The sequence below is a fragment of the Alligator mississippiensis genome, chromosome 11 (assembly GCF_030867095.1).
Source record: "Alligator mississippiensis isolate rAllMis1 chromosome 11, rAllMis1, whole genome shotgun sequence".
Taxonomy (NCBI): Eukaryota; Metazoa; Chordata; order Crocodylia; family Alligatoridae; genus Alligator; species Alligator mississippiensis.
In genome coordinates this window covers 14655879-14681085 of record NC_081834.1, presented here as the reverse complement: position 1 = coordinate 14681085, position 25207 = coordinate 14655879, and the positions used below count along the sequence as shown (strand labels likewise).

General features: G+C 51.7%; 2 protein-coding genes across 4 annotated transcripts in view; one reads left to right on the top strand and one right to left on the bottom strand.

Annotated features, from left to right (window-relative positions):
* Positions 1-48: 48 nt before the first annotated feature.
* Positions 49-20272, top strand: POLG (DNA polymerase gamma, catalytic subunit). 2 transcript variants are annotated; one of them, XM_006263808.4, is made up of 22 exons: positions 49-839; positions 1682-1877; positions 2823-2990; positions 3882-4028; positions 4593-4672; positions 5266-5448; positions 6110-6255; positions 6585-6708; positions 7472-7696; positions 8214-8334; positions 9521-9595; positions 9901-10053; positions 10579-10739; positions 11307-11360; positions 11736-11853; positions 12511-12646; positions 12798-13044; positions 13462-13584; positions 14207-14375; positions 16114-16322; positions 18486-18646; positions 19716-20272. In XM_006263808.4, exons 1-22 carry the CDS (start codon positions 184-186, stop codon positions 19778-19780), a joined length of 3717 nt encoding a protein of 1238 aa, XP_006263870.3. In that variant the 5' UTR covers positions 49-183; the 3' UTR covers positions 19781-20272. The 2 variants fall into 2 exon arrangements, with proteins under 2 accessions (XP_006263870.3, XP_059570575.1); XM_059714592.1 differs by having other exon boundaries at positions 381-780.
* The window catches only part of FANCI (FA complementation group I), a 28361-nt gene continuing 22406 nt past the window's right edge, over positions 19253-25207 (bottom strand). The window contains exons 28-36 of one of the 2 annotated variants that reach the window (XM_014605930.3): positions 25098-25166; positions 24912-24999; positions 24144-24328; positions 23661-23717; positions 23517-23576; positions 23133-23219; positions 21886-21981; positions 21178-21303; positions 19253-20231 (exon numbers count right to left, since the gene is read on the bottom strand). In XM_014605930.3, the coding sequence (XP_014461416.2) occupies positions 20166-20231; positions 21178-21303; positions 21886-21981; positions 23133-23219; positions 23517-23576; positions 23661-23717; positions 24144-24328; positions 24912-24999; positions 25098-25166 (834 nt within the window). In that variant the 3' untranslated portion in view covers positions 19253-20165. Of the gene's footprint in view, positions 20232-21177; positions 21304-21885; positions 21982-23132; positions 23220-23277; positions 23362-23516; positions 23577-23660; positions 23718-24143; positions 24329-24911; positions 25000-25097; positions 25167-25207 lie in introns of those variants that run through there. The other variant, XR_009455555.1, reaches the window with a different exon arrangement.

The window sequence follows — 25207 nt, the reverse complement described above, 5'->3', positions numbered from 1 at the left end:
TCGTGCGGCGGGGGCGGTGGTGGTACAGGCCGGGACAGGGGACGTTGAAGTGCCGCTGGGCCCGGGGGCGGGGCTTGGGGCTGCCCCGCACGGGGCTCCCCACCCAGCTCTGCAGGGGCTGCCCTGCACGGGGATCCCCACCCAGCTCTGCAGGGGCTGCCCCTGGGGCCCGCCAGCGCCACCATGAGGCTCCTGCCCCGGGCTGTGCCGTTCGCCCCCTGGCACCGCCGAGCCTGGCCCAGGTGGGCCTCGATCTCAAGCACCAGCCGCCCGCTGCCGGAGGTTGAGGAGTCAATGCCATCGTCATCGCCAACAGCATCATCAATGCCCTCGTCAACGCCAACGTCGTCGTCAACGCCACCGAGCGAGCATGAGGACGGGCAGCGGCGCATGAACCCCCTGCACATCCAGATGCTGTCGCGGGCCCTGCACGAGCAGCTGTTCCCGGGCGCGCGGGTGGAGTACGCGGATGGCGACGTGCAGCGCAGCGAGCAGCACCTGCGGCAGCACGGCCTGTGGGGCCAGCCCACGTCCACGCTGCCCGACGTGGTGCTGCGCCTGCCCCCGCTGCAGGGCGACAACTTGGACCAGCACTTCCGCCACCTGGCGCAGAAGCAGAGCCTGCCCTACCTGGAGGCTGCCGACGAGCTGCTGCAGTGCACGCTGCCCCCCCAGCCTGCCACCTGGGCCTGGCAGGCCGGCTGGACGCAGTACGGCCCCGACGGGCAGACGGAGACTGTGGACTATCCCAGGGAGTGTGCCTTGGTGTTTGACGTGGAGGTGTGCATGGCCGACGGGTCCTGCCCCACCCTGGCCGTGGCTGTTTCTCCTACAGCCTGGTGAGATGGAGCGATGAGCAGAGGCAGGACGAGCCAGGCTGCAGTGGAGGTGGCTGGGAGGGTGGCACAACTGCCTCGTCCCTCTGCACTAAATATTTCACGCTGGCTCAGTAGGGAGTGAGCAGCTCCCCAGTGTTGCCGTACCTAGGGGAAGGCCACTGCTAAAGGCCGCAGGCCAAGTTAGTTCAGGGAGGGAGCTCTGTTGTGGTTTCACAGCCTTGGAGACGACAGACAAAGCTAGGAGCGCGGTAGGCATCCTGACCTGCTTCCTGACAACATGCTCAGGAGAGGTGTATTCTGAAGGAACACGGATATTAGTTGTAGCCATGTTGGCCTAAAGGCATAGACAGACAACTCTTGGAGTAGAGGTGATATCTTTTATTAGACCAACCAAGCAGTAGCAAAAAAAAAAATGTCTGTCTGCAAGTTTTTGGGCCCAGACACCCTTTTTCAGGCAAAGGAGAATGCAAAGATTGTAAAATTTCTCCCAGGAAAACAGAGCAACTTGATTTCCTAGTTCAGTCTTTCCTTAGTTCCTCTGCCAGGGACAATAGGGGGATCCCTCTCCCAGCTGGGCGTGCTGCATTGATGAGGGAATGACCATTCTGATGAAGTGAGCTCCAGCTAGGGAAAGTTTGTGCTATATAGATCTCTAATTTAATTAGTCTATAATGTGCAAACCTACCCTGCCTTCCTCTTGGTGAGGGAAAGCAGAGGTACCAGCTTTTAAAATGCAAAGGGACCCAAAAGACAAAGTAGATCCAGAGGCCCACTGTACAGGGCTCCCAGGGCACTAGTTTTCCGGCTGGAATAGCTCAAGGGAGAATATGCTTCTATTCCAGGTACTCCTGGTGCAGTAGGCGGCTGCTGGAGGAACGTTACACCTGGTCCAACCAACTGACACTGGCTGACCTCATACCACTGGAGACGGCCGCGGACACCAACTGTGCTGCCAAACGGGACTGGCTGGAGAGACTGGTGGTGGGTCACAACGTTGCTTTTGATCGGGCGCACATAAAAGAGCAGTATTTGATCCAGGTAAGTCCTTTCTTAGTTTTGATCTGTCTTCTGCTCCTGCTCTCCTTGCCTGTGTGCCACACTTTGAGTGCCTGGATTAACTGTGTGCAATGACTTAACATAAATATATTTTCTTTTTTACCAAGGTAACTTGCTCGGGAGGTGAAAGCTTGTTCCCCAGCTGAGTAACCCTTTGCATGTGTGCTTACCTGAGCTACCTCAGCAGTGGAAACTGTATATAAATGAAACAGGCCTTTGCATACGCAATTGCATTCACCTTATTTTGAAGTTTGGTGCCTCAGTTTGCTCATAGAATGGGAGTCAAAGCACTTCTCTTCACCTACCCCAAGGGAGCTATTCTGAGTTTTGCAAATTGCTTTGGGATTGCAGCTGGAAAGCACTCTGTTTGTACAGGGTTTCCCAAAGGCCAGTGCTTGGTTCCTTGCTGCTGTTCATTTTATCTCCCAGGAAAGGAAAGCACAGTTATGTTTGGCTTTAAGCAAGCCACACAAGGCTGAGAGGACAAGTAGCACAGAATGGAAAATTTAGGGTATGGGGCAAAAATAACTTGAGTGAAGGTAGCAGGGCTTTTGCTAGCACCTTGTTTCAGCAAATACAAGCCTGGATCCTTTGACACCAAATTCTAGCAGCTGACAAAAGGAGCAAGCACCTCAACTGCTGTTAGTTATACAGGTCTCGGGTCTGTCCAGCTGGTTTTTAAGAGTAGCTGTATGCGTGAATCTGTTTCAGTGCTGTCAGATGCTGTCAGCCCAGCAGTCAGGGGAGCAAGAAGGAGAGCTTGAAAGTCAAATCCCAGTCTGTTGCCTTTTTTGTGCAAATACTCCTTGCTCCAATGACAGGCTATTCCCCCTGCTGGCTCCTCTCTGATCCTGAGAGGTCAGTCAGTGATGCATATCCCAAAGCATCAGCCCCCAGATGCCTAGCCTGTAACCCGCTGTGTTTCAGGGCTCTCGAATGCGGTTCCTGGACACCATGAGCATGCACATGGCCATCTCTGGACTGACAGGATTCCAGCGCAGCCTCTGGATGGCTGCGAAACATGGCAAGAGGAAAGGATTGCAGCAGGTCAAGCAGCACATGAAGAAAACCTATAAGCAAGCCAAAGGGTCTTCAGTGAGTAGGAGGTTCAGAATGCATGCGCACCACTGCCTCATGCCATAGGCCCTGACTGTCTGCCGCCTCCATTTAGAGTTTAGAAGCATCCACCATCATTCCTCCCTTAGGTGCCTTGATCTGGCCTCTCTGAAAGGAATCGGTTCGGCTGTTCTGTGCGAGGGGAGGGAGAGGAGTCTCACGTTCCCTGTAGTGCTGTTCCAGGAGAACAGCAAAGTGACTTCTCTACTAAACCACTCCCAGCGACTCCCAGATAAAATGGGCTCTAGTTTACTAATCAAAAGAGGTTTTTTTCCTTACCTGCCATCCCTACACCCTGAACCCAAGCCAGGCTCTTTCTGGTTTAGTCCATCTTTAGGGGGCTGCAATCACAGTTCCTCTGGCAAACTTGCTGATGGCACATAAGGCTCAGGGCAGCCCTGTTCCACTCCTGTGCCTTCATTCAATGTACTGACAAGGGCAGCAGCTCCAACTTCTGTGCACAGAGGGAGCAAGTTTATGGGGAAAGAAAGGGCCATTTTGCCTTAATGAGAGGAGAGTTTTCCTGACATGATGCTTTTACTGGTCACCGGTCCTTTGCCTTCCTTCAGTTGCTGCCCTTTTCTCTGTCACATCAGACATAAGCTACTTGCCACAAGACCCTGCATAATCTAGTCCTGCCCTACCTGTCCTGTTCCATTCATTATGCCAACTCCCCACTCTTACCAGCTTGTGATGCTGGTCTCTGTCATTATTGTTAAAATGACAAACAAATCCTTTTGTTCTCTCTCTTCTGTTCCCCGTTCTCTAATCAGAATGGGACATAATTTCTACAGGTGAGAACAGTTAGATGGACAGCATCTGTGAATCATTCAATGCCTGTTCTTTTCCTGTTGGCGTATTTTCTCCCAGGGTATCTCCTGGGACTGGATAGACATCAGCAGCATTAACAACCTGGCAGATGTGCATGACCTGTATGTTGGGGGTAAGCCACTGGAGAAGGAGGCCCGTGAGCTGTTTGTAAAAGGGACTATGGGCGACATCAGAAATAACTTCCAGGTAAGGGCCAGAAACTTCTAGGAAAAAGGAGCTAGACCAAGGGATTCCTTTAACTTAACAGAGAAGTTTCAGTTGGTGTGATATTTTCTAGTTGTAAAAGCCTGATTTCCATATCTTGTAAGGATGGTTGGAGCTATCTATACAAAGCATTCCAAATCACAGGCAGGGAGAGAGAGAGCGCACCTGGGGCCAATGTCTAGTTTCTTTAGGCACCATGTCTGTATTTCTGATCAGAACAGCTGCAGTTGGATCCTTATCATTGCAAAGGGGGGGGCAGTCCTTGGTCTACACACGTTTACAACAATGGCCTTTGGTTGGGTAAGATTTAGTTGTCCTACATTAGGATATATCCAATTCCTTTCCTAGGGATTAGACACCAGAGTAAGTTCTTGTAAGGCTGGCATAGACTGTGGTGCTGAGATGTTTAGCAGTAGGCTTTTGACAGTCATAGCTCAAACAATGGCACTCCAGCCTCAGTGAGGATTTCCTCTTGGCACTGTCACTTCATTGCTCTGTGGTTTACTTTCTGTGTAATCTTGAGTGCTGCCGGTTTGTGCCCTGAAGGAGCTGATGACATATTGTGCCCTTGATGTCCAAGCCACTCATGAAGTGTTCCAGAAGCAGCTGCCCCTCTTCATGGAGAGGTGAGGAGTTTGGTCTCAGCCTCAGCAAAACTTAAATATATCTGTTGGTAAGAGCCACTGTAGTCTGGACGCATGCAGGAGAGTTGGGCAAGTTTTTGTGGTCTTGTCCAGGCAGGCTTGATCTCCTGCAGGGAACTCTCATTCTGGTTTGGCCAAAAGTGTTTGAGAACTTTGTGTTAAGGAAGGCTGCAGTGGCAGACTGCTGTCAAGTATATGGAGCAGCGCTGATTCCAGTTTCTGTGGGGACTCTGATTCCTTTCCCCTGGCTAGGAGAAAATAGGAGTCATTATTCCATGCTCTGGTAAGGAGAGCAGCTCTTAATGAGAGGGATTCATCAGTGAAGCTTCCATGCTTGGGATTGAAGGGTCTTTTGTTTGCAAAATGGACCTCCTCCTGCCTGCCATACATACAGATTCTTATTTGGGCCCCTGGTAACTGAGGCTAAGTGGGACAAGGGCCAAAGGGAATGCTGGGCTGGGAGCTTCTACATAAAATGCTGGGTTAACCCTACAAATTTTTATCCTCTGCTTTGGCATAGCCCAGTCCTTACAGGTCAAATGCTATCTGTATAACACTATGCCTCTGTGCTCTAGATGCCCACATCCTGTGACATTTGCGGGGATGCTGGAAATGGGTGTTGCTTACTTGCCTGTCAATCAAAACTGGGAGAGATACCTGGAAGAGGCTCAGTGCACCTATGAAGAGCTGCAGAAGGAGATGAAGAAATCGCTGATGAATTTGGCCAATGACGCCTGTCAGCTGCTGTACGATGAGAGGTACTAGTGGGGACAAAGAAGGGCCTTGCAAAGAAGGGCCCTTGATTTTGTCTCTTGGTGATGGAAGAAGAAAGCAAAATGATCTCATCTGGTTAGCTAAAGAGCTTAACTAGCACTAGAATGGTAGTAATGGGTCTAGATTGTGGGTGGGATGCAGGGTAGATGTGCTCCTGTTTTAGTAAGGACTGGTATGCTGATGACCTCAATCCAGGTCCCAGCAGACAAGTGCCCACATCTTGGACATTATCCTTAGAACTGGTGCTAATACTCTGATAGCCTCAGTGCAACTCCTAGTAGGCAGGCACCCACATCTTGGATGCTTTCTCTGGAATTGGCACCGATTGCCTTTTGTTAGCCTCAAGAGGCTAAGCAGGCAATGGGAAGTGCTTTGCAAGGCTGCGTGGAGGGGTGATGGCACATGCAGTAGGGGTGGGAGCGAGAGGAAAAATCTGCCATTGCTGCTCTCAGCTGCCTTCTTCAAACCCTCAAGTGAACAGGGAAGATGGTCAAGATTCATGTCCGTGTGTAATCCCTGGTAAAGTAAATGGGAAGCAGTGCTGAGAGTTTTTTAGGCTGGTAGGATTTCCCTAGCATGTGGGGATGAGCAAAATGTTTTATGGTTGTCAGAAAGAGGCAGGCATAATTGTGGTATGTCCTACAGGTATAAGGATGACCCTTGGCTCTGGGACTTGGAGTGGGATGTCGAGAAATTTAAGGAGAAGAAGCCATTAAAAAAGAAAAATAAAGATGCAAAAAGCAAGGCAACCGAAGTGGTGGCAAACCCATCTGCGCTTGAATGGCAAGAAGGTAGCATCCTTGGTGTGATGGAGGGGTGGGCTCGGGGGCAATCTGATGCCAGCTAGTATGATGCTCTAGCAAGGTTCCAAGAGATGCATGCAAACTAGAGACTGATTGGTAAGTAATGCTGAAACAAGGGGAAGAAGGTCAGTCCTCCAGAAGCTTATTCGTGTAACTTACTACCGTAAGGACATGTAGCAGATGAAGACATGCAGCATGTGTAGGAGCAGTGCCTGTAGGAGCAGTTCTTGTCTCGTAAAAGTGCGGTTGCCCCTGGGGTGGCTTGCATGAATGCAGAGAGCATTTCTTGCTAAGATTTACTTTTCCTGCAACAACAGACCCTGGTCCCCCTAGTGAAGAGGAGGAGCTAGGAGTCCCTGAGAGCCAGGTGTGCCTGGAGCGCCTGAAGGAGACCATCACATTGCTGCCCAAGAGAACCCAGCACCTGCCAGGCCACCCCAGGTGAGTCATGCAAAAGGAGAGTTGCATAGCTCAACATGTAGCTGAGGTATCACTTTGTGAATGTGATTGCTAAACTCTGGAAATTCCACTTGGGCGCCTCTTCCAGGGGCCACTGTTTTCCACCTCATTCCTGGGTATTAGAACTGTTGAAACCTAGCAGAGAAACTGAAGTGGACAGCAAGATTGGGCCCAGCTCAGCCCTTAGCAGATGGGAGTTCACTTCTCTGCCACGTTTTCTCTGCCACTAAAAACTAGGAAAGCATTTGCCAGCCCTTTGCTCAGGTGAGCCTATAGGGACATTACATTGTTCCCCTATTTCTAGTGAAGACAAATGCTTCCTTTCTGTGGTCCTTCTGTACCTGTTTCCTGGGAGCTCAGTATGCGTCACATTCCACATTCAAAGGGAACCTGCCTTGTGATGCTGGCATCTGCTGTGAGAGGTTCCCTTCACAGAAACACTTCAGTGTCAGAAGGGGATTAGCAATTCCTTTGTTCCGCACATTTTGCAGGCTTCACTACAGCCTTATGTCCCTCTGCTTCTCCACAGATAACTAAAGAGGGGATGGAGAAGTTCTTCTCCTGCTATGCAACATGTAGAAGTATGCTGGGTCAGAAGAGAGGGCTTGGGCTAGAGCACTTAGAAGTGTTAGCAGTGAAGGGTAGTCAGTGTTACTACAGCATTAACTGAATGGGAGGAAGTCAGGTGGGAAACTGCTCTTGGAAGTTTGCTGCCCTCTCCAGTTTTGTGGTCTTTGATCTCCAGATGGTACCGTAAGCTGTGCGCACGGCTGGAGAGTCCACACTGGGTGCCCGGTCCCAGTCTCATCACTCTTCAAATGAGAGTGACGCCTAAGCTCATGAGACTAGCCTGGGATGGCTTCCCGTTGCATTACTCGGAGAAGTATGGCTGGGGCTACCTCGTGCCAGGCAGAAAGGACAATTTCCCAGGGGATACCACAGAGACCGAAGTGCCACTATGTCCCCACAGGTAAGCGAGAAGGGCTGTGCTGTTTGGGGAGATGGTGGAAAGTTGCTGCACTCAGCAGGCTAGGAGAGACTCCTGTGGTGTTTTGGCTTTAGTGAATAACCTCTAAAACTTCAGGGGCACAGCGGCTGGGGGGAAGAAAAGGTCATGAATTGAATCCAGAGCCCTAGATATTTGAGCTGCTTTGTTACTTAAACAAGAGAGTAACATTAGGGAATTAAAAAAAAAAAAAATGAAATCTATTTTACTTTGAAAAGAAGCTGTGCTCTTCACCTGCCTCTGTCTGAGAAGCAACTTGTGGCTGAAGACCAGATTCAGCAAGGTGCTGTGTGATTGCATCGCTTTTGTGTTCACATGCTTACCTGGACAGACATCTGCCTTGAGGCGTCTAGGAGTTCTCTACCCTAGGATACTGCCTCTGATGGAGGTGGTGATATTAGATACTTGATACGAAATCTGCCTCCCATCCAGTCACCACAGGCTCCCAGTTGGCACTTATCCTTCCTTCATCTCTGTCTAGGGTCATTGAGGACCTGTACAAGGAGCACTGTAAGGAGAAGGGGAAGGAGCAACCCCTCTTGTTGGCTCCCTGCCTTGAAGAGGAGTACATGTTAACAGACAAAAGCACTATGTGGCAGAAGGTAAAGTTGGGCTTGGTAGAAAGGAGGAAGGAAGAGTGCAGAGGCCCTGATGGGAGCAGGCAGTTTTTCTCCCTTCATCAGGAGGAAGGACCTGGCCAACTTTGACTCCTTTCTGCAAATGCAAACACCTTCAAACAAGCAAACCCTATACCTGGTTGGGGAAAGGCCTGGGCAGCTGTTTTTTGACTGTTGGACAGTACAACCCTTTGTCCTGATTTTTCCCTATGTCTAGCTGCCTTGATTAGCCCTTTCTTTGGCCTAAAAAGCAAGCCAGGATACTATCCTCCCTGGAAATCTGTTAATGCCAAATCGTGGTAGCCTCTGACTTGGCATTTTGGAGCATCCAGTAATCAAGGGTTAAGGACCAAGAAATCATAGCAGGGCAGCCCTGATTAAGGGGAGAGTTTACTCTGGGGAAAAGCAAGTCCTGGTAGCTCAGAATATTGACACTTTTAGAATCCACAGGCTCTCTTCTGACAAGTAGTCCCTAAGCCCCCATGTTCTGCACAGCTGTCCTCTTGCCTGGTTAATTATATGCATGTACAACAGCATCTAAAATGAAGTAGAAGCAGCAGCTGGCCCAGAGGTCTTGGGGACAGTAGAAACGCTCTCACGTCTACCTTGCCAGTTCAAATCCAGCTCAAGTCAGGGGGGAACGAGTTACTGTTCTCTAATGGCTCTGCAACAAGGATTTATTAGGCTTAATCCAGTTCCCAAAGGATGCGTCTTCTTGGCCTCCTTGTTGGCAATTTCAGCAGAGGCCAGTGAGTGGTAGTCATGGATCCTGACTTGCCTGTTGTCTTACAGAACTCTCTGAGTTGATGCTGAACAGCAAGGTTGCCTTCTGCTCTGCACTGTGCTAAGAATAAAGAAAGGCTCTGATCTCCTGAGATATCCCTCAGATGCCAGCACGGTGTCCACTGTAAAATGAGGGAAGCTAGAGAGCTGTGGGCTCTAAAATGTGCAGGAAAACAGCAGCCTCAACATGGGAAGCTTCTGGAAAAGCTGTCCTGGCAGCCCCTGATCTGACAGAATCCAAAGCACTCCGGTTTCTCGTCAGTGGGGGTGGGGGAAGAAGGGCCCCTCACCCATGCTGATGATCCATATGTTTGCGAGGATGGAGTGGGGAAGCTAATGGGCTGAAATGGTATAACTGCTCCAATTTCTTTCCCACCTTCACTGCCAGGTGGAGGAGCTGAGCCGACTGGAGACTGAGACATGTACTGATGTGGAAGCTGAGGCAGGCAACAGCTCCACAAAGGTACGCAAGATTTTCACCGTGGGAAAGGTCAGCTAATTGGGCCTCATTGCGCCAAGTCCTGAGCTGCCCATGGTGCTACTGAGCAAGTGAGATGCTGGCGCCCAGAATCGTGCCTGGAAGAGGGGAAGTGGGTCCTTCCTTCTCAGGGTGCAGCTTTCCAGGGGGTGGGGCCCTGTGGCTGTGTCTCCTGTAGTGCACACAGGCTCAGGCCCCTGTCCCCAGCACTTGTGCAGCAAGGTGGCCCTTCCATCGCTTGGTGCTTCCTCCACCCCTGAAGCTTGTCTACCTTCTGCCTCCAACTACAGGAGGCGCCTCATGCCAGAGGCTCATGTGACGACATTGCTGATTTGGAGGCAGAGCTGGAGCCTGTAGCCAGCCAGGTTTGCTACCACCATGGCAATGGCCCTTACGATGACGTCAGCATCCCCGGCTGCTGGTTCTTCAAGCTGCCTCACAAGGTGAGTGTGGAGCTCACGGGGGAGGGCTTTCATGTGCGATGCTGAGTCCTCCCTGGAGTTGTCCTTGGCATGGAATTTCCAAGGCTTGAGTCTGGTGCCAGAGCATCAGAATGGTGCTCCTAAGGGGCCGTTCTTCCCAACACAGTCTAGCCATAGCCATGCTGTGGAGCCCACTGGCCAGGTTGCTTGTGGAAAGCACATGGGCTGTAGGTTCTTAACCATCTGACAGTCTATGTACTGCTGCCTCTGTACCCCTTTGCCAGCCTCCTGGTCCAACTAGACTGTCTCCTGGCTTTCTCTCCCAGGCTCCCGGCTTCCCATCTGCCCAGTGCACTTGCTTTCCTCCTTCAGCCTTTGGTTCTTTAAGGTAGCCTGCTTGGGCCCGTCTTGCTGTTCGGGTCACAGCTGCTGTCACGAGCATGACTTTCAAGCTGTGGGGAGGGGTATGGGTATACCCAGGATTTCCCTTATATTTAATATCCCCTGCCCCGAGATAAGCCCAGTTTCTCTTCTTTGCTGTTAAAGGATGGGAATATCAATAATGTGGGAAGCCCCTTTGCGCGGGATTTCTTGCCCAAAATGGAAGATGGCACCCTGCAGGCTGGCATTGGTGGCACCAATGGGACGAGAGCCCTGGAAATTAACAAAATGATCTCGTTTTGGAGGAATGCCCACAAGCGCATCAGGTGAGAGAGTCACTCTTCAGCTCCAGTTCAGTGGCACAGGCCCTTTCTCCAAGGAGAACACTGAGCTGCCGGCGATACAGGTCTTGTGCTGGGACACTGCAAAGAAGCGCCCCTGTCTGCTGGCAGTTAGGTGGGGAGGAATCCTTAGGTACCACTTCCCTCCTTCACAGTGAGAAGCAGCAGCTGGTGGGGATGGGCTGAGGGAGTAGCCAGGCTGTGTGCAGGGGACAGTGCCAGAGGGTATCAGCCCTTCAGGAAGTTTTGCTTTTCCCCCTTGCAGCCAGAGGACAGTCTTCAGGTAGTCAGAAGTGCCAGAAACCTGCTTCGCTTATCATTTTATGTCCCCGGCCATAAAGATCCAGGCTTGTGCCAGCTGGGCACATGCTCAGCCCCTGGGCAGCTTCAGGGGAGGTGCACTTAGGAGGTGGGGGAGAGACCAGCTCCTGCAGCGACGATCCAAGTCGCAGCACCCTCTGAGGGGTGTCCTGCCCTGCCCGCTGTGGCCATGTGTGTGCTCTGCACAGCCCATCAGGTCGGGATCCTAATCACCTGCTTCTGTCTCACCAGCTCCCAGATCGTAGTGTGGCTGAAGAAGGGGGAGCTGCCTCGGTCGGTATCCAGGTACGTCAGGAAACATCAGGCAGGTTAACCGCACCTGGACAGTTCTGTGGCTGAGAACTGCTAGGCCTTTCCTGTGCCAAGTTTTAGGATCCTTCAGGGCAGTGCTGGAAGCAGACACTTCCCCGAGTTCCTCCTCTTCCAGCCCTGGATCTCCACCCCAAACTGCTTTGTCTGCGGAAATAGTGTCATAATTGGAGTCTGAGCTGAGATGCAAAGAGACTTAGAAAAAAAGCTCTTCGGTGCTTTCCCTTAACCATGACTGCACGAACACCTCGTTCTGTCACCAGGCTCTCAGTTTGTGAAACATCTTTTCCCCAGCACTGGGAGAGAGGTGTTTGCCTGCGTGCAGGTGCTGACCCTTGGCTTCTGTTCCAGACATCCAGACTACGATGAGGAGGGCAGTTATGGGGCCATCGTGCCGCAGGTGATAACAGCGGGGACCATCACCCGCCGAGCAGTGGAGCCCACCTGGCTGACCGCCAGCAATGCCCGGGTAGGGAACCATGCCCTCATGCCTTGGTCTGTCTGTACAGAGCACATGCTTGTAAGGCACTCCCCTCACCTGTGGGGAGGTGGGGTGGGCAGAGGATTCCCAGCTAGTGGCAAGTGGCCTGGATGGGGTATCAGAGCGTGGGCAGTTTTGGTGTGGAGAAGGGTGGTGCAGAAGGGTCTGGTCTGAACACTGCATAAGACAGGGGCCAGGCCTGTAAGCCTTTGCTCCCCTGTCTGATGCGAGTGGGCCTGGTGACCAAGGGCTGGCAGGAAGAAGGTCCAGGAGCTCAAGAACAAGATTAAGACCTCACTGGGAGGAGAAGAACAGGGGCAGTAGAGTTAATGAGGGCTTCTTCAGGCCCCTCAGAGAAAGGGACCTAAGAGCAAGGCTGTGTCTGGTCCCTTGCCTGGGGCTTCTTTCTGTGGCTCGACTCCACAGAAACAGAAACTTCCATTTATGCACTAGAAAAGCACCAAAGGCTGGACTGAAAGCGGCAGGACTTGGGTACCTAAACACCCTTTAAAGCATGTGTGTGCTGACACCTCACAGCACAATGGCACATGGGAGGTAGAGCCCACCCAGCTGCTGGAGAGTAGCTGTGCTTGGCAGGGCACAGCCAAGTAAGGGGCTGCAGCATCTTCCATCTGTATCCCATAGGCTGACCGGGTGGGCAGTGAATTGAAAGCCATGGTCCAGGTCCCCCCGGGCTACTACTTGGTTGGAGCAGACGTGGACTCACAGGAGCTCTGGATTGCTGCTATCCTTGGAGAGGCTCATTTCGCTGGCATGCATGGTGAGGGTGTAGCTTGTCATGGCGCACGGGCTGCGTGGAAGGTGCTGGGCTGGGACCTTGCAGTAGTGCAGTGTCCTATCCGGTCATGCTGCGGGGTCTGGCTTTCAGACTGTTTATGGTTTGTATTAACCCTTCCCCTCCTGCACCACAGGCTGCACTGCCTTTGGCTGGATGACTCTGCAAGGGAAGAAGAGCAGTGGCACTGACTTGCACAGCAAGACTGCCTCAACAGTGGGGATCAGCCGGGAGCATGCCAAGATCTTCAACTATGGGCGCATCTACGGGGCTGGCCAGCCTTTTGCTGAGCGCCTGCTGATGCAGTTCAATCACCGCCTGACTCAGAAGCAGGCAAATGAGAAGGCGCAGCACATGTATGCGGTCACGAAGGGGGTCCGACGGTAAGTGCTGCTTGGGAGGCAGAGGGCTCTGCCTCGGGGATTGTGGCAGCAAGTAGCGGGGAACACGAGTAGCTGGCCTGAAACTTACCATGCTCTTAGCTCGATTTTTGTCTCAGCCAAGTTGATCCTCCTGGGTTCAGATAAGAATGGTCCCCTAGCAGGCTAGCTGCACTGGGGGGTAGTGGGTGTCTCTAGGAGATGGATCCCATGTAACCAGGTGAGATCACAGCATGTTGCAGGTTGATGGGGTCTCTCACGTAGCCTTGGCCTTGGTGTCTGGGGGCTGGAGCTTGTTTACCGCCAGCCAAGTGTTATTTATTCAAAGTCTCCACGCTTGCTTGGTTTTGCCACAATGGATTTTGTGCAGGAGACCCCAGGATTCAATGCTGGCTTTATCTGCTGGTTCCTCTGTCCTAGGTTTCACTTGTCTGAGGAAGGAGAGTGGCTGGTGAAGGCACTGGGCCTGCAGGTGGAGAGAGATGAGGATGGTTCTGTGTCCGCAAAGGATGTGGGGAGGATCCAGAGAGAAGCTATGAAGAGGTGAGAGCAAAGCTTGGGTCACAGGGAAGGGAAAGGGGAGTGGGGAGCCACCCACTGCTCCTGTGCCAGCCCCATGCTCCTGAGAGCTGGTGAGTTGCTGCTCTCTGTACAGGGTTGTGGGGGGAAAGAGGCAGCAGGACAGCAAAGGCAGTAAAACATCTTCATTGCCAACTGCTAGAGGCAGGCAAGTCCAGGGGACCTCTGCATGAGCTGGAGTGAGGGGCAGAGGGGCCTCGTCCCTTTGTGCAAGGAAAGGACAGAAGCCAGCAGGCTTTGCTCAGATGGTCCCACCAGCCTTGGCAAACACCTTGGCCCTGACCTGCAGCCCAGTCACTTGTCCAGAGCTGGGCCTCCACAGAGTGCAGGTGACAGTCCTACCCCAGGCTGTGGTATCCCCTGGGAGTTCAGCTGGGAGCTCCTGTCTTGTCACCCTGCTTGCATCTCACACTGATGACTGCAGAATGAGGAGACTGGTGTAGCTTTTCCCACTTCCTCCCACCCCCAATTGCATCCATGTTCTGACCAGGGAGGAGAGACTTCCAGGAACCTCACCCCCTCTGACCCCAGCAGCTGCATGGGGCTGGGGGAGGGCACGGTGACTCCTGTTCCTCTTCCCCCCCAGGTCGCAAAAGCGGAAGTGGAATGTGGTGAGCCAGCGTATATGGGCGAAAGGGACCGAGTCCGAAATGTTCAACAAGCTGGAAAGCATCGCCATGTCCTCAGAGCCACGGACCCCTGTTCTGGGGTGTCGCATCAGCAGAGCCCTGGAGCCAGCAGCTGTCAAGGATGAGGTGAGAGCAGGCAGTAGCGGGACATGTGTCTGACTCGGCTTGGCAGAGCTTGCCTTTCGTGTTACTCGTTTTGAACTGTAAGTTGCCCACTGCCCAGCCTGCAGCGTTCTCCAGAACAGCGCTGCAGCTCCCAGCAGACCCTGCTCCCCCCTCATGCTGGGATCGGAGTCCACCCGCGCAGCTAAAGGGCTGCAGTCTGCTCCATCTTCTGCAAGGTGCTTGTGGCCAGAGGTCTGGCTGATCACCAGCTGGCAGCAGTTAGCATCATCCTGCAGACACCTGGCTCTGTATTCACCTAGGGCAGTGAGGTGACATGGTTTTTTTTTTTTTGTTTGTTTGTTTTTGGTCAGGTGTGCCTTAAGTTAGGCCCACATCTTCCCCAAGTGCCACACCAATCCACTTCCCCTGCTGGCTCTGATGCTTTTTCTGCTCCCTGCCTGATTTACTGCTTTGCTTCCTGCCCTGTTTGCTGCTGTGCTGCCCATCCCTCTTGCTCCTCTGTTGTGCACCCTACGCGTGCTGCAGGTTGGCCACCCCTGACCTAAGGTTTGGAGTAATCTTCCTTGTGCCAAATGAGTGCTGAGCATGCTTCTGCCGGTCCTGTTGCTGGATGCCAAGCAGGGATGTCCTAGAGTTTTGCTAAAAAATGCTGCTAGAGTAAAGAAAAGCTTCAGCCATTTGAAGTCTTGGGTCTTCCCTCAATGCTCAGTAACTGGTCTACAGTCCAACTGGTTGAGGCTTCCGTAACCAAGTTATTAGTGAGCTGAGTGCTGTATCCTTCCTCTAACCTCATTTCATAGAGGCTAAATCCAGTCTTATTTCCTTCTCACTCCAGGCAGCTCTGCAGCAGCTAGGTAGACACAGGTCCAGTTGTGCCCCTGCCTGCACCAGAGACTTAAGTGAAGTCACAGGTGTAGGTATGTTTGAGCCTTGGCAACTCCTGGAGTCTGCAGTAGGCTTACCCTGCTTGCAAAGGTGCAACCTCTTGCTTGAGCAGGAAGAGGGCCAGGACAGTGGTGCTTCCCAGGGCTTCCTGCAAGTGCTCCACGTTTTTAGCCTTTACCTGGAATAGGCACAGGGAAGCTGGTGCTGAATCTCCCCAGAAGAGTACATTTACCAGGGCAGCATATGCAGAAGCGGCTAAACTCTTAACTACTGACTGTTAGCAGGGAGCGCAGCCTGCTGAGCCACACTGGCTCTGGAGAGGCCTGTAAATGGCCCAGATTCCCAAGAATAAGAAAAAAATCACCAGCAGGGAGACAGGCAGCAACAACTGCAAAATAGCCTTTTTGGGGCTGTAGCTTCAGGTGTCTGCTATGTTGAAAGGGCCAGTCCCTAGAAAAGCATTCTGGGAATGTGCACCTGTTACAGGGCAGGCCTCTAGCAGGGCAAGGCCCATGAGAGGGAAGGAAGGAAGGAAAGAAATTGCAGCGTTGGTGGACTGGTGTTATAGTGGCCACAGAACAGTGCCTAAGGAGTGAGTGACAGGGCCTGTCCTGTCTGGGATTGGACAGCAAATCCCTTTCTCTCTGAGGTCATGCTTTGGTGTGAGGGTCAGTGTCATTTTTAAACTGGGTTGTGTGCCCCCCAAATGCTGCCCCAGTAGTGAAGTCCTTCCTGGCTTCTGTTCCTGTGTAATGGTGGAGGTGACCCTGCAGGGGCAGGTCCCAGGAAGGCACCCGTGGTAAGGATGAACCCCATGAGCCTCTATACCATCTGGTCTGTTTGTTCCCTCCAGTTCATGACCAGCAGAGTGAACTGGGTGGTACAGAGCTCAGCTGTGGACTACCTCCACCTCCTGCTGGTCTCCATGAAATGGCTCTTTGAGGAGTTCAACATCAATGGGCGCTTCTGCATCAGCATCCACGACGAGGTACGCTACTTGGTTCAGGGGGAAGATCGCTACCGGGCTGCACTGGCCCTGCAGATCACCAACCTTCTGACACGGTAAGACTTCAAGGCGCCTGACATCTGCTGCCCTGGCTGTCCCACGCAGGTGGAATGGCAGGGCATGTGTCCAGGGACCCAGAGCCCATCTGTCACTTATGTCTTGTCCTCAGTACATTGGTGCTGGGGCTAGACTTGAAGTAGTCAGTCCTGTTTTCTGCACTGTTGTGGGCTTACACAGCCAATTAGAGATGAGAATGGGGTGAGGAATCATCTTTCAGGCAGGAGGGTGTGTCATCTCAAGCAGTCGGCCCCCAGCCTCTCTGCTAATGGAGTTCAGCAGTAGTAGGTTCATGATGGGAACCCCAGAGGCTCCAACAGATCTTGGATGACCATAGATTCATAGATGTTAGGGTCGGAAGGGACCTCAATAGATCATCAAGTCCGACCCCCTGCATAAGCAGGAAAGAGTGCTGGGTCTAAATGACCCCAGCTAGATACTCGTCTAACCTCCTCTTGAAGACCCCCAGGGTAGGGGAGAGCACCACCTCCCTTGGGAGCCCGTTCCAGACCTTGGCCACTCGAACTGTGAAGAAGTTCTTCCTAAGGTCCAGTCTAAATCTGCTCTCTGCTAGCTTGTGGCCATTGTTTCTTGTAACCCCTGGGGGCGCCTTGGTGAATAAATCCTCACCAATTCCCTTCTGTGCCCCTGTGATGAACTTATAGGCAGCCACAAGGTCGCCTCTCAACCTTCTCTTGCGGAGGCTGAAAAGGTCCAGTTTCTCTAGTCTCTCCTCGTAGGGCTTGGTCTGCAGGCCCTTGACCATACGAGTTGCCCTTCGCTGTACCCTCTCCAGGTTATCCGCATCCTTCTTGAAGTGTGGCGCCCAGAATTGCACGCAGTACTCCAACTGCGGTCTGACCAACGCCCTATAGAGGGGAAGTATCACCTCCCTGGACGTATTTGTCATGCATCTGCTGATGCATGATAAAGTGCCATTGGCTTTTCTGATGGCTTCGTCACACTGCCGGCTCATGTTCAACTTGGAGTCCACTAGGACTCCAAGATCCCTTTCCACCTCCGTGCCACCCAGCAGGTCATTCCCTAGGCTGTAGGTGTGCTGGACATTTTTCCTCCCTAGGTGCAGCATGTTTAGGGTAGGATTTGACCAAGAATCTGGAGGCTTTACTGTTCCAGCTCTGCAAACGTGTGGGTGCGAAGACCCTCTTTTGCCACATTCCTGGATACTGTCCCTTAGGTGATTGCATTGAGGAGCTGTAATGAGCCACATCCATGTGGTTGTGCAGTAACTTTCCACAAGCCTCTTCACCAGTGGCCCATAGCACTGTTCAACAGGAAACTCCCAAGCAGATCTTCTCACTCCTGTTTCTAGTCAGAGATACCAGCAAATAGTCTGCCCACATGCCACTTGCTGTGGGGTATTAGTGTCTTGACACCAGTGGCTTTACAGTTGCTGGCATAAAGCTTCATGCTGGGAAAATAGGACACTTTCAATGTGTGGGAGGATTAGCTAGAACCAAGTGGCTGGTATTTGTTTTTTTGGGTTTTTTTTCTCTGCGTACCTTTGGTTACCCCTCCCTCATCTTCCAGCAATACTCAGCTCCTAGTGCTACGTAACGCCAGACACTTTACCTCAGCAGTGTTGCACAAATGGGGAAAAATAATAATTAGTACCAACTGACAGAGCCCCTGGTGCTATTTGTGGTGCAGGCTGGGCTGGGTCCGATTACAGCATCCATGTCTATAACAGGACTTAATAGCTGAAGGCAGGAAAAGATACCAGCCTTAAGGCTCCTACTCAAGTCACAGGTCACATTGTCTGCTCCCACTTTCTGTAGGCCTGTTCCTACAGTGCCTGAAAAGACAGTCTGCACAAAAAAGCCCCTAGCACACAGACCTTGGTACTCAGCATGTTGTGGAGGAGCTCCTAGGGCAATCAGCCTGCCTTAATGAGAGTCCCACCCACTAGGATACTTGAGGATAGAAGTCATCTCATCTGTGCAGAACCTGGAATTTGGGGTTAATGAAAGGCCAGCAGGTGTAAAAGCAAAGAGCTGTGTGGGAAAGCACAAAGCTGAGCCTTCCTGCAAGCCTGAGACTCTCTTACCACAGAGCTGGCCCTTGCTCCCAGCATTGGCATGAAGGAGGGGGATATTTCTTGAGGGGCAAGGATTTAAGTGCAGGGGCTCTTGCTCTTTCAGGTGCATGTTTGCCTACAAACTAGGCTTGCAGGATCTACCTCAGTCCGTGGCCTTCTTCAGCACCGTGGACATTGACCGGTGCTTAAGGAAGGAAGTGATGATGGACTGCAAAACCCCATCTAATCCAAGTGGGATGGAGAAGAGATATGGCATCTCACCAGGTAGGTACCTTGTGTAGCCTGCAGGCAGGCACCTGTGGCTGATTACAGAGCACTTGGGCCTGAGCAGCTAGCCCCCAGGCTGTAGGGAAGTGCTTTTCTTTGTGGTGCCTCTTCAAGTTGCACCATTCTGGAGGCCTCTTGGAAAAAGATGCCTTCCAGGCTACGTGTGGCCATTGTTTATAAACCCAAAGTATGACACTGGCACTGGCTGCAGCCTCAGCTCATGTGATGTCACCCAGCCACTCCAAGAGCTCTTTAGGCCTCCTTGCACTCTCTTCCTCCCATTGATCCTTCTTGCTTAGCACAGTTGTTTAGAAAACTGCGAAGGCTCCAAGCTGAAGCCTTTCTCTTGCCACACTCAGACCCACCAATCTGGGGAAGTAGTAAATACTCTCAGCACTTGTCCCAAACACCATCTAATTGGTGCAAATGAGTGTTTGGGTTTAAACAGCCCCTAGGTCAGAGGTAACTGACAATTAGTTCCTGAAACATGACACCGTTCCTAGCACTAAAAGACAAATAGTGTTGCTTAGATGGCTCTGGGACAAGGAGCAGGCAGGGGGAAACCTGAATGGTTCAACTGCTGTCTGAAACACACTACACAACTTCCTTTTAATGAACCTTTATTGGGGAAAAAGCAAAGTGCATTCTTAAGGAAAAGACTTCAGCTGTAGTGGTAAGAAGGGGGATTCTCCCTCTGAACAGAGGAGAGTAAAGTCACCAAGTGCATTTCAGCAAGGTTAGCAGAAATACGACAGCAGTGGCCAAGCTAGAGAAGTCCAACGACTGTCTTGCTCTCGCCCTTTGTGATCCTAGCAGCTTTACACACAGCTCAGCCTCCCAGTCCAGCACTGAGGGGAAGTTAATTTCCCACTCAAGCAGCTTCTGGGTTCTGTCCTTTTACCCCAGGGCAGGGGTCTTGTATTCTGCAGCAGAGGCCATTTTAGGGCTTCTGTACTAAATGCTGTAAATCAGGGGAAAAGGGTGGGGGGCTGCTCTTTTCAAAACAAAGCCAAAGCAGAAAAGTGCCCAGGCTAGAAGGAATTAACAATATTCAACTCTCTTGCAGGTGAAGCTCTGGATATATATCAGCTCATTGAAATAACCAAAGGCTCACTGGAGAAAAATAAATGAAACTGGGGACAGATAGTGGAGGCTCCAGCCAGCTATCATATTTGCAGGGAGTACTGATGCTTGTGGTTTTCACAGGGCAGGTCTCCTGGCCCTGACCCAGGCCCAGTAACACTTCCTTTCTGCTCTGATGTGAAGGAACAAGGCTGGGGAGGGGACCCTGCAATAGCAGTACAGGCTAAGGGCAGAGACAAGCTTCTGGAGCGATGCCCAGTCTACCGCATGCAGACTGTTCTAAAATCCACCTTACTTTGCCTGTGCAGCTGAGAGCCAACGCAGCCACCCAGAGGGGTCCTGAGCATAAGTTTTGAGTGCCAGAACAATCTGTGCCTACAACAGTCCAGTTAGTGTCAGCTGTGCTGAGTGAGAGTTCCTTGTCCGAGGAGGTCTATTTTTTTCGCCGTCTCTTCTTTTGGGGTTCCTCGTTCTCACTAGGCTGCTCAGCTGTACTAGTCTAAAAGAAGAGTAATAAAAAAGTGAAGAATGGTTTTATTACTTTTGAGGAAACCATGCCTGTTCAATGAAGTTGAGCTCTTCTTTTTCCACAACTGCTGCAGGACCCTAAACTGGAGTATTCTCACATCCAACAGGAAACCCAGTGTCCCAAGACTAGGGCCTAGCTGCTGAGAGCCCTGTCCATACATTCAGGAGCTGCCCTATTCAGCAATTAGCCCTTGTAGCTGGAGTTTAGGTGGCTTTGTTTCATCTCCTTTGAGTACTACAGCCCTGTTGTAATAAAATCTCCCAAGAAGTGATCCTGCTTCCCTACCCCGCAGAGGGGTGCCACTGCCCTGCTCCTGGGAGGCAGCAATGCTGTCCCTGCCTGCTTGCACATACTTCCAGGGGTACACATATGCCCAGTTGACAACCCTGTAGTAAAAGATGTCTCTTACTCCTGACCTGGCTTAATCTACATGGGCCAGAAAAGCTCTGCTAAACAGTACATTTGTGAACTGGGAAGAGCCAGTGAAACAGAATGCTGACAAGCCTGTAGCCCACCACACACATGAACAGCGCTAAGGGGGCAGACGCCCACACTTTCCTTGAAAGCGAGTTTTTCTCCTGCACTGCAAACCTAGAGATAGGGGTCCAGTGTTAACAGCTGGGCTTTCACTACATTATGCAGAACATCCCAAATAGATTTCCGGTGTCAAGTCAAGACGAATTATAAAGGCTCAGAAACAGCATCGGCTACAGCACTGGTTAGGCCCCTGCTTGTTTCTGATATTTTAGTGCCTAAACAGCCAGATGACCCTGAGTTAGGGGCTAATGCAGTGAAGACAGTGCTGGGGCAGCTGCACTTTACACTGATGCAGCATGCCCCCAAGCTAAGCGCTGTTCTCACTGGAAAGTAGAGGAGCTCCAGGCACAGGCAGCCTCTTCCCCACAAGAGCTCTGACCTGGTTGTTGTCCGGCTCATTCTCAGCCTCCTCTGTGTTGTGCTCCTGCAGCGTGCTTTCCAGCGTGGATGTGCTGATGCGAAAGTCCCTGGAGGTGCTCAGCTTCATGTACTGCATCAGGTTCACCTAGAAGCCATAGGGAAGGGGGCATTGCAAAGTCAATGATGCAGCCACACCCATTCCTTTGTACTTTGAAATGCCTGACCCTCCTGTAGCATTGGGGCTAGGGCCTTGCTCACCTCTCTCACCACCAAAGTATGGGACTGGTGCAAAGTCTAGGTACAGCATGATGCCGCCACACACCATTTCCTTCATTAGTCTATCCAGCATCCCCAGCCCCATTCTCCAGTAGGCAAAGCCATCAACAGAGCAAGGGTGTGGTATTGGGGATAGCAAGCCAAAGCCTTGCATTGCCAAATGCTGTGTGGCACCCTGGATGAGCTGCTCTTGAAGTCACCAGGGACAGCTGCAGCATGCACTCAATAAGAAAGTGCAAGATGGCCAAGATTTAGGCGAGTCTGCCCTTCTCTGCCTGTGGCTGGAGTTTGGGAGAAGGTCCCCATCATGGTTTATTCTCTCCAGGGATGGCTGACTTAACATTTTAAAATCAGAGTCACTATCCAGTAGCAAGTAGAGGGATAACAGCACTCACTGAGCATTAATGCTGCTGCCCCCTGCCCTCTGATCACAGCAGAGCTGATTGATTACCTTTGCCTTTTTGGAGAGATGGATGAGAAACTTCTCATACTGCTCGATGGCAAAGATGAGGTTTGGGATCGGCTTGCTTTCCCGAAGCACCTTGGCCTGCAGGGAGAAATGGGAGGGCCTGGAAGTGAGCGGTGAAGTGCCTCACAGTAAGCATCATACAGTATCAAACACCCAGGGCATCAATTCCCCAGTGCACACGTTCATAGAGTCCTCAAACTACCAGCTGGGCTCCAAAGACCAGGGCAGAAGAGATTTTAAACTTAAGTATAAGCAATTGGCAGTTGTAGCAAATACATTCCAAAGACCTTGGTTTTCCCTGCCCAGGGCACACACAGACCCTGGGCAGTGCTTCACCAGTGCCCTGCTGCACAGCACTGGTTATAAGCTTTCTGGCCCAGAAGCCATTTGTGAGCTGCCTCTGCCTGCCCACGACCTGCTGGAGAGGCAGCTCTGGCAGCTGTGCCATGCCAGGAGCCCATACAGTACCCTCCTGTCAGAACCACACTCCCAAGCATCTTGGTGCATTCCTGCCTAGGTTGTTTTGTCTGTGCCCCTGCTCCCTGGTCCCCAGCAAGGAGGCAGCATCCCACTCTAGGAGAATCTTCCTTTCTTGGCAATGCTTCTGCACATTCAGGTTCAGCAAGGAAGGCTTCTGTCCTCTGTCCCGCCTGCTTTTAGCCATCGCAGTATTTGCTCACTTAATGTTATGGGGTAGGGTCTGATGCGGTGACAGCTGAGAGCACAAGTCACTAAGGGCCCTGTGGGGCCAGGACTTTAGCAGCTTTACACCAGCAGCTAACACTCCAGCTCCCTCCCACTTTCCCACATGGTGGGTTTTAGTTGAATCAAGTGTCCTACCCTTCTCAACTTACTAATAAATTTAAAAAACCCTTCAGCAGCCTAGAGCCAGTTCTAGCAAGCTAGCAGTTTTCTGTTCAGTATCAGCATCTCCAAGTGATCAAAGATCAGTTTGGTACCAAGAGCGAACCCACATTTGGTTGCTATTGACTTCAGTCCTTGTGTTTATAGGATGCAGTAGGGTCACTTCTCTCCAGCGAGGAGGGCTGGAAACTTTACTTTTACTTCAATGAAAGCCGAGGTCCTGATGCATTTACCCCCCCGTAAGAGAGCTGGACTTTAAGATGCCATCAAATATCACAAGTTTTGGGAGACCACCACAAGAACTGACCACGCTGCTGTTCCTACCACAGCTAAGGCAACCCTAACAGAGCATAATGCAGCCTCACCATGACTGTGGCAACTACAGCACTTTCATCCTCTCTCTTCTTCTTCTTCTTCTCTTCTGCAAAACTTAGGCTTTCACTATGGATGTTCTGAAGGGAGAAATGCAGACCCAGCATCACAGGGCTGGCAAGAACAGATTGTAGTCACCTGAGAGCAGAGGAGTCTTCCCTCTCTCCAGCTGGCTGTCAGCTCCCCAAGTGACAGATGGGCTTTGATTCAGGAAGAAGAATCCTGGGATTGCCAAAACCAGAAAGTTGCAGAAAGCCACTTTCATTTTAAATCTGACAGCTTCAGAAGCTTACAAAAACAGGCCATTAGCACCAAGTAAGCTTCCCACCCCTACAACTCTACCAGTGCGTCCTAAGCCTGATATACAGCTCTCCTACCTGTACGTAGGTAATGAAGGAGTAACACTGTGGAGTCAAATGGGAACCCGAGAGCTTCACCTAGGCAGGAGAAGAGATGTTGAGGTTACTGCATGCACTGCGAGTACACTCTTCCCCCAACAACCACAAGAGGCTGACACTCACCAGCTTCTCTAGCCTCCCTGGAATCGTGCCTGGGGCACTGCGGCAAACTTGGAGATACTGCAAAGAAGTCACAAGAGTGAGTCTCTCCCAGACGCTCCCCTTCATCCTCCTCACCCCCTCATTCCAGGTGAGGGCAGTTTGAGCACTGGGAGGGGGAATGCTTAGTCCACTGAGCATTAGGAGGGGGAATTTAGGTGAAAGCAGCCTGAAGGGGCTCCCTAGCCAAAAACAGGACACGGCAGCACGAAGGAGGCTCCCCTTCATCTCTGCCACTTCCACCACTGTCATCACCTAGCGACCTGAGAGCTCCTGGGCAGGCCAGCTACCAGAGGAGGGTGGGAACTCTCAGGTGGTGAGTGGATCATGCTGATAGCCCCAGATCCCAGAGAAGCCTCTGTCAGCTGCCAGGAGTCCTTGTGAACTTGTGGGGGACTAGGAAAGTGATTTACATGCTTCCCCCTCCCCCAGAGCAGGAGCACTCACGTGTTTGACAAGGGAGGTGAGGATAGTGTAGGTCTTGTTGAGGCTTCTCAGCAGAGTGTCCACGCAGCTCCCTGCAGGGAGGGCTGTCTGTACCAGCTCGTGATAAGCAGTCAGCAGTGTCCCCAGCTGCAGGATTATGGCCTTCTCCAGGGACTGGATCTGGTTTGATGCCTGAGAAGAGTCTTCTAAAGAGAGAAACTGGCACCTAAGCACACACCAGCACTCCCACAGACAATAGGAAAACCAAATGGGTGCAAAGGTTGTTATAAATGGACTTAAGAGTCCCCACCTCTGCCCTTCTCTGAACTAAAGTGCAATCTGGCCTAGGCAGCGAGTGCACAGTAACTCTTCCACCATCCCACAGTGCACATGTTCAGTCCCTCCATCCTACCCTGCCCCCCCACATCAAGCAGTCAGCCCTCTCCTGAACATGCATGCAGCCTGGCATGACACGGACACCCAGTCCCTAACAATACTGAGGATAGTGAGATACATGCTCCCATCTTCACGAGACACAAGAGAAGCAAAGCCAGGTGGGTGTGCGTGTGTGTGTGCATGCAGGCAGGTAGAACAGGTTGAATAACGTAAGGACTGTTTAAAAAGCATATTGCTATCCCTTCCAGTTCTGTCCTGGGACCAGCACACACAAGGCACCTTTACTGCCACCAAAGAATAGCAGTGAGATGGTGGTTCAAAACTGTGAGGCGTTTCCTTGCACTCTCTTCTTTCTTTCAGGGATCAAAGCAAAACAAAGGGCGAGTTTGTTACCAGAAGTCTCTGATCCCAAATGGTTAAGTTTCTTGATCAGCCAATCAACCTCTTCAAGGACCTTCTCTGCTTGAGCCAGGACCAGCAGCTAAGATGGAAAGAAAGAAGGGGACAAAGTGGGTTTCTTGGCACAGCTCAACTCACTCAGAGCTTTGTGCCAAACTCTGACACTCAGTTCCAACTCACGCAGGCAGTAGGGGCTGCTGTCTTGGAGTTCACAATGGCAAAATGGGACCGATCCTCCACTTCTATGTCCTGCAGAGAAAGAGAGAGACTTCAACAATCAATACCAAAGA

Bases quoted from the DNA above. Each gene is read 5' to 3' on its own strand.
- POLG (XM_006263808.4), top strand. From the start codon at position 184: ATGAGGCTCCTGCCCCGGGCTGTGCCGTTCGCCCCCTGGCACCGCCGA. The intron at 6,709-7,471 runs GTGAGTCATGCA...TTTGATCTCCAG, and splicing joins CACCTGCCAGGCCACCCCAG to ATGGTACCGTAAGCTGTGCG. The intron at 9,596-9,900 runs GTACGCAAGATT...CTCCAACTACAG, and splicing joins CAGGCAACAGCTCCACAAAG to GAGGCGCCTCATGCCAGAGG.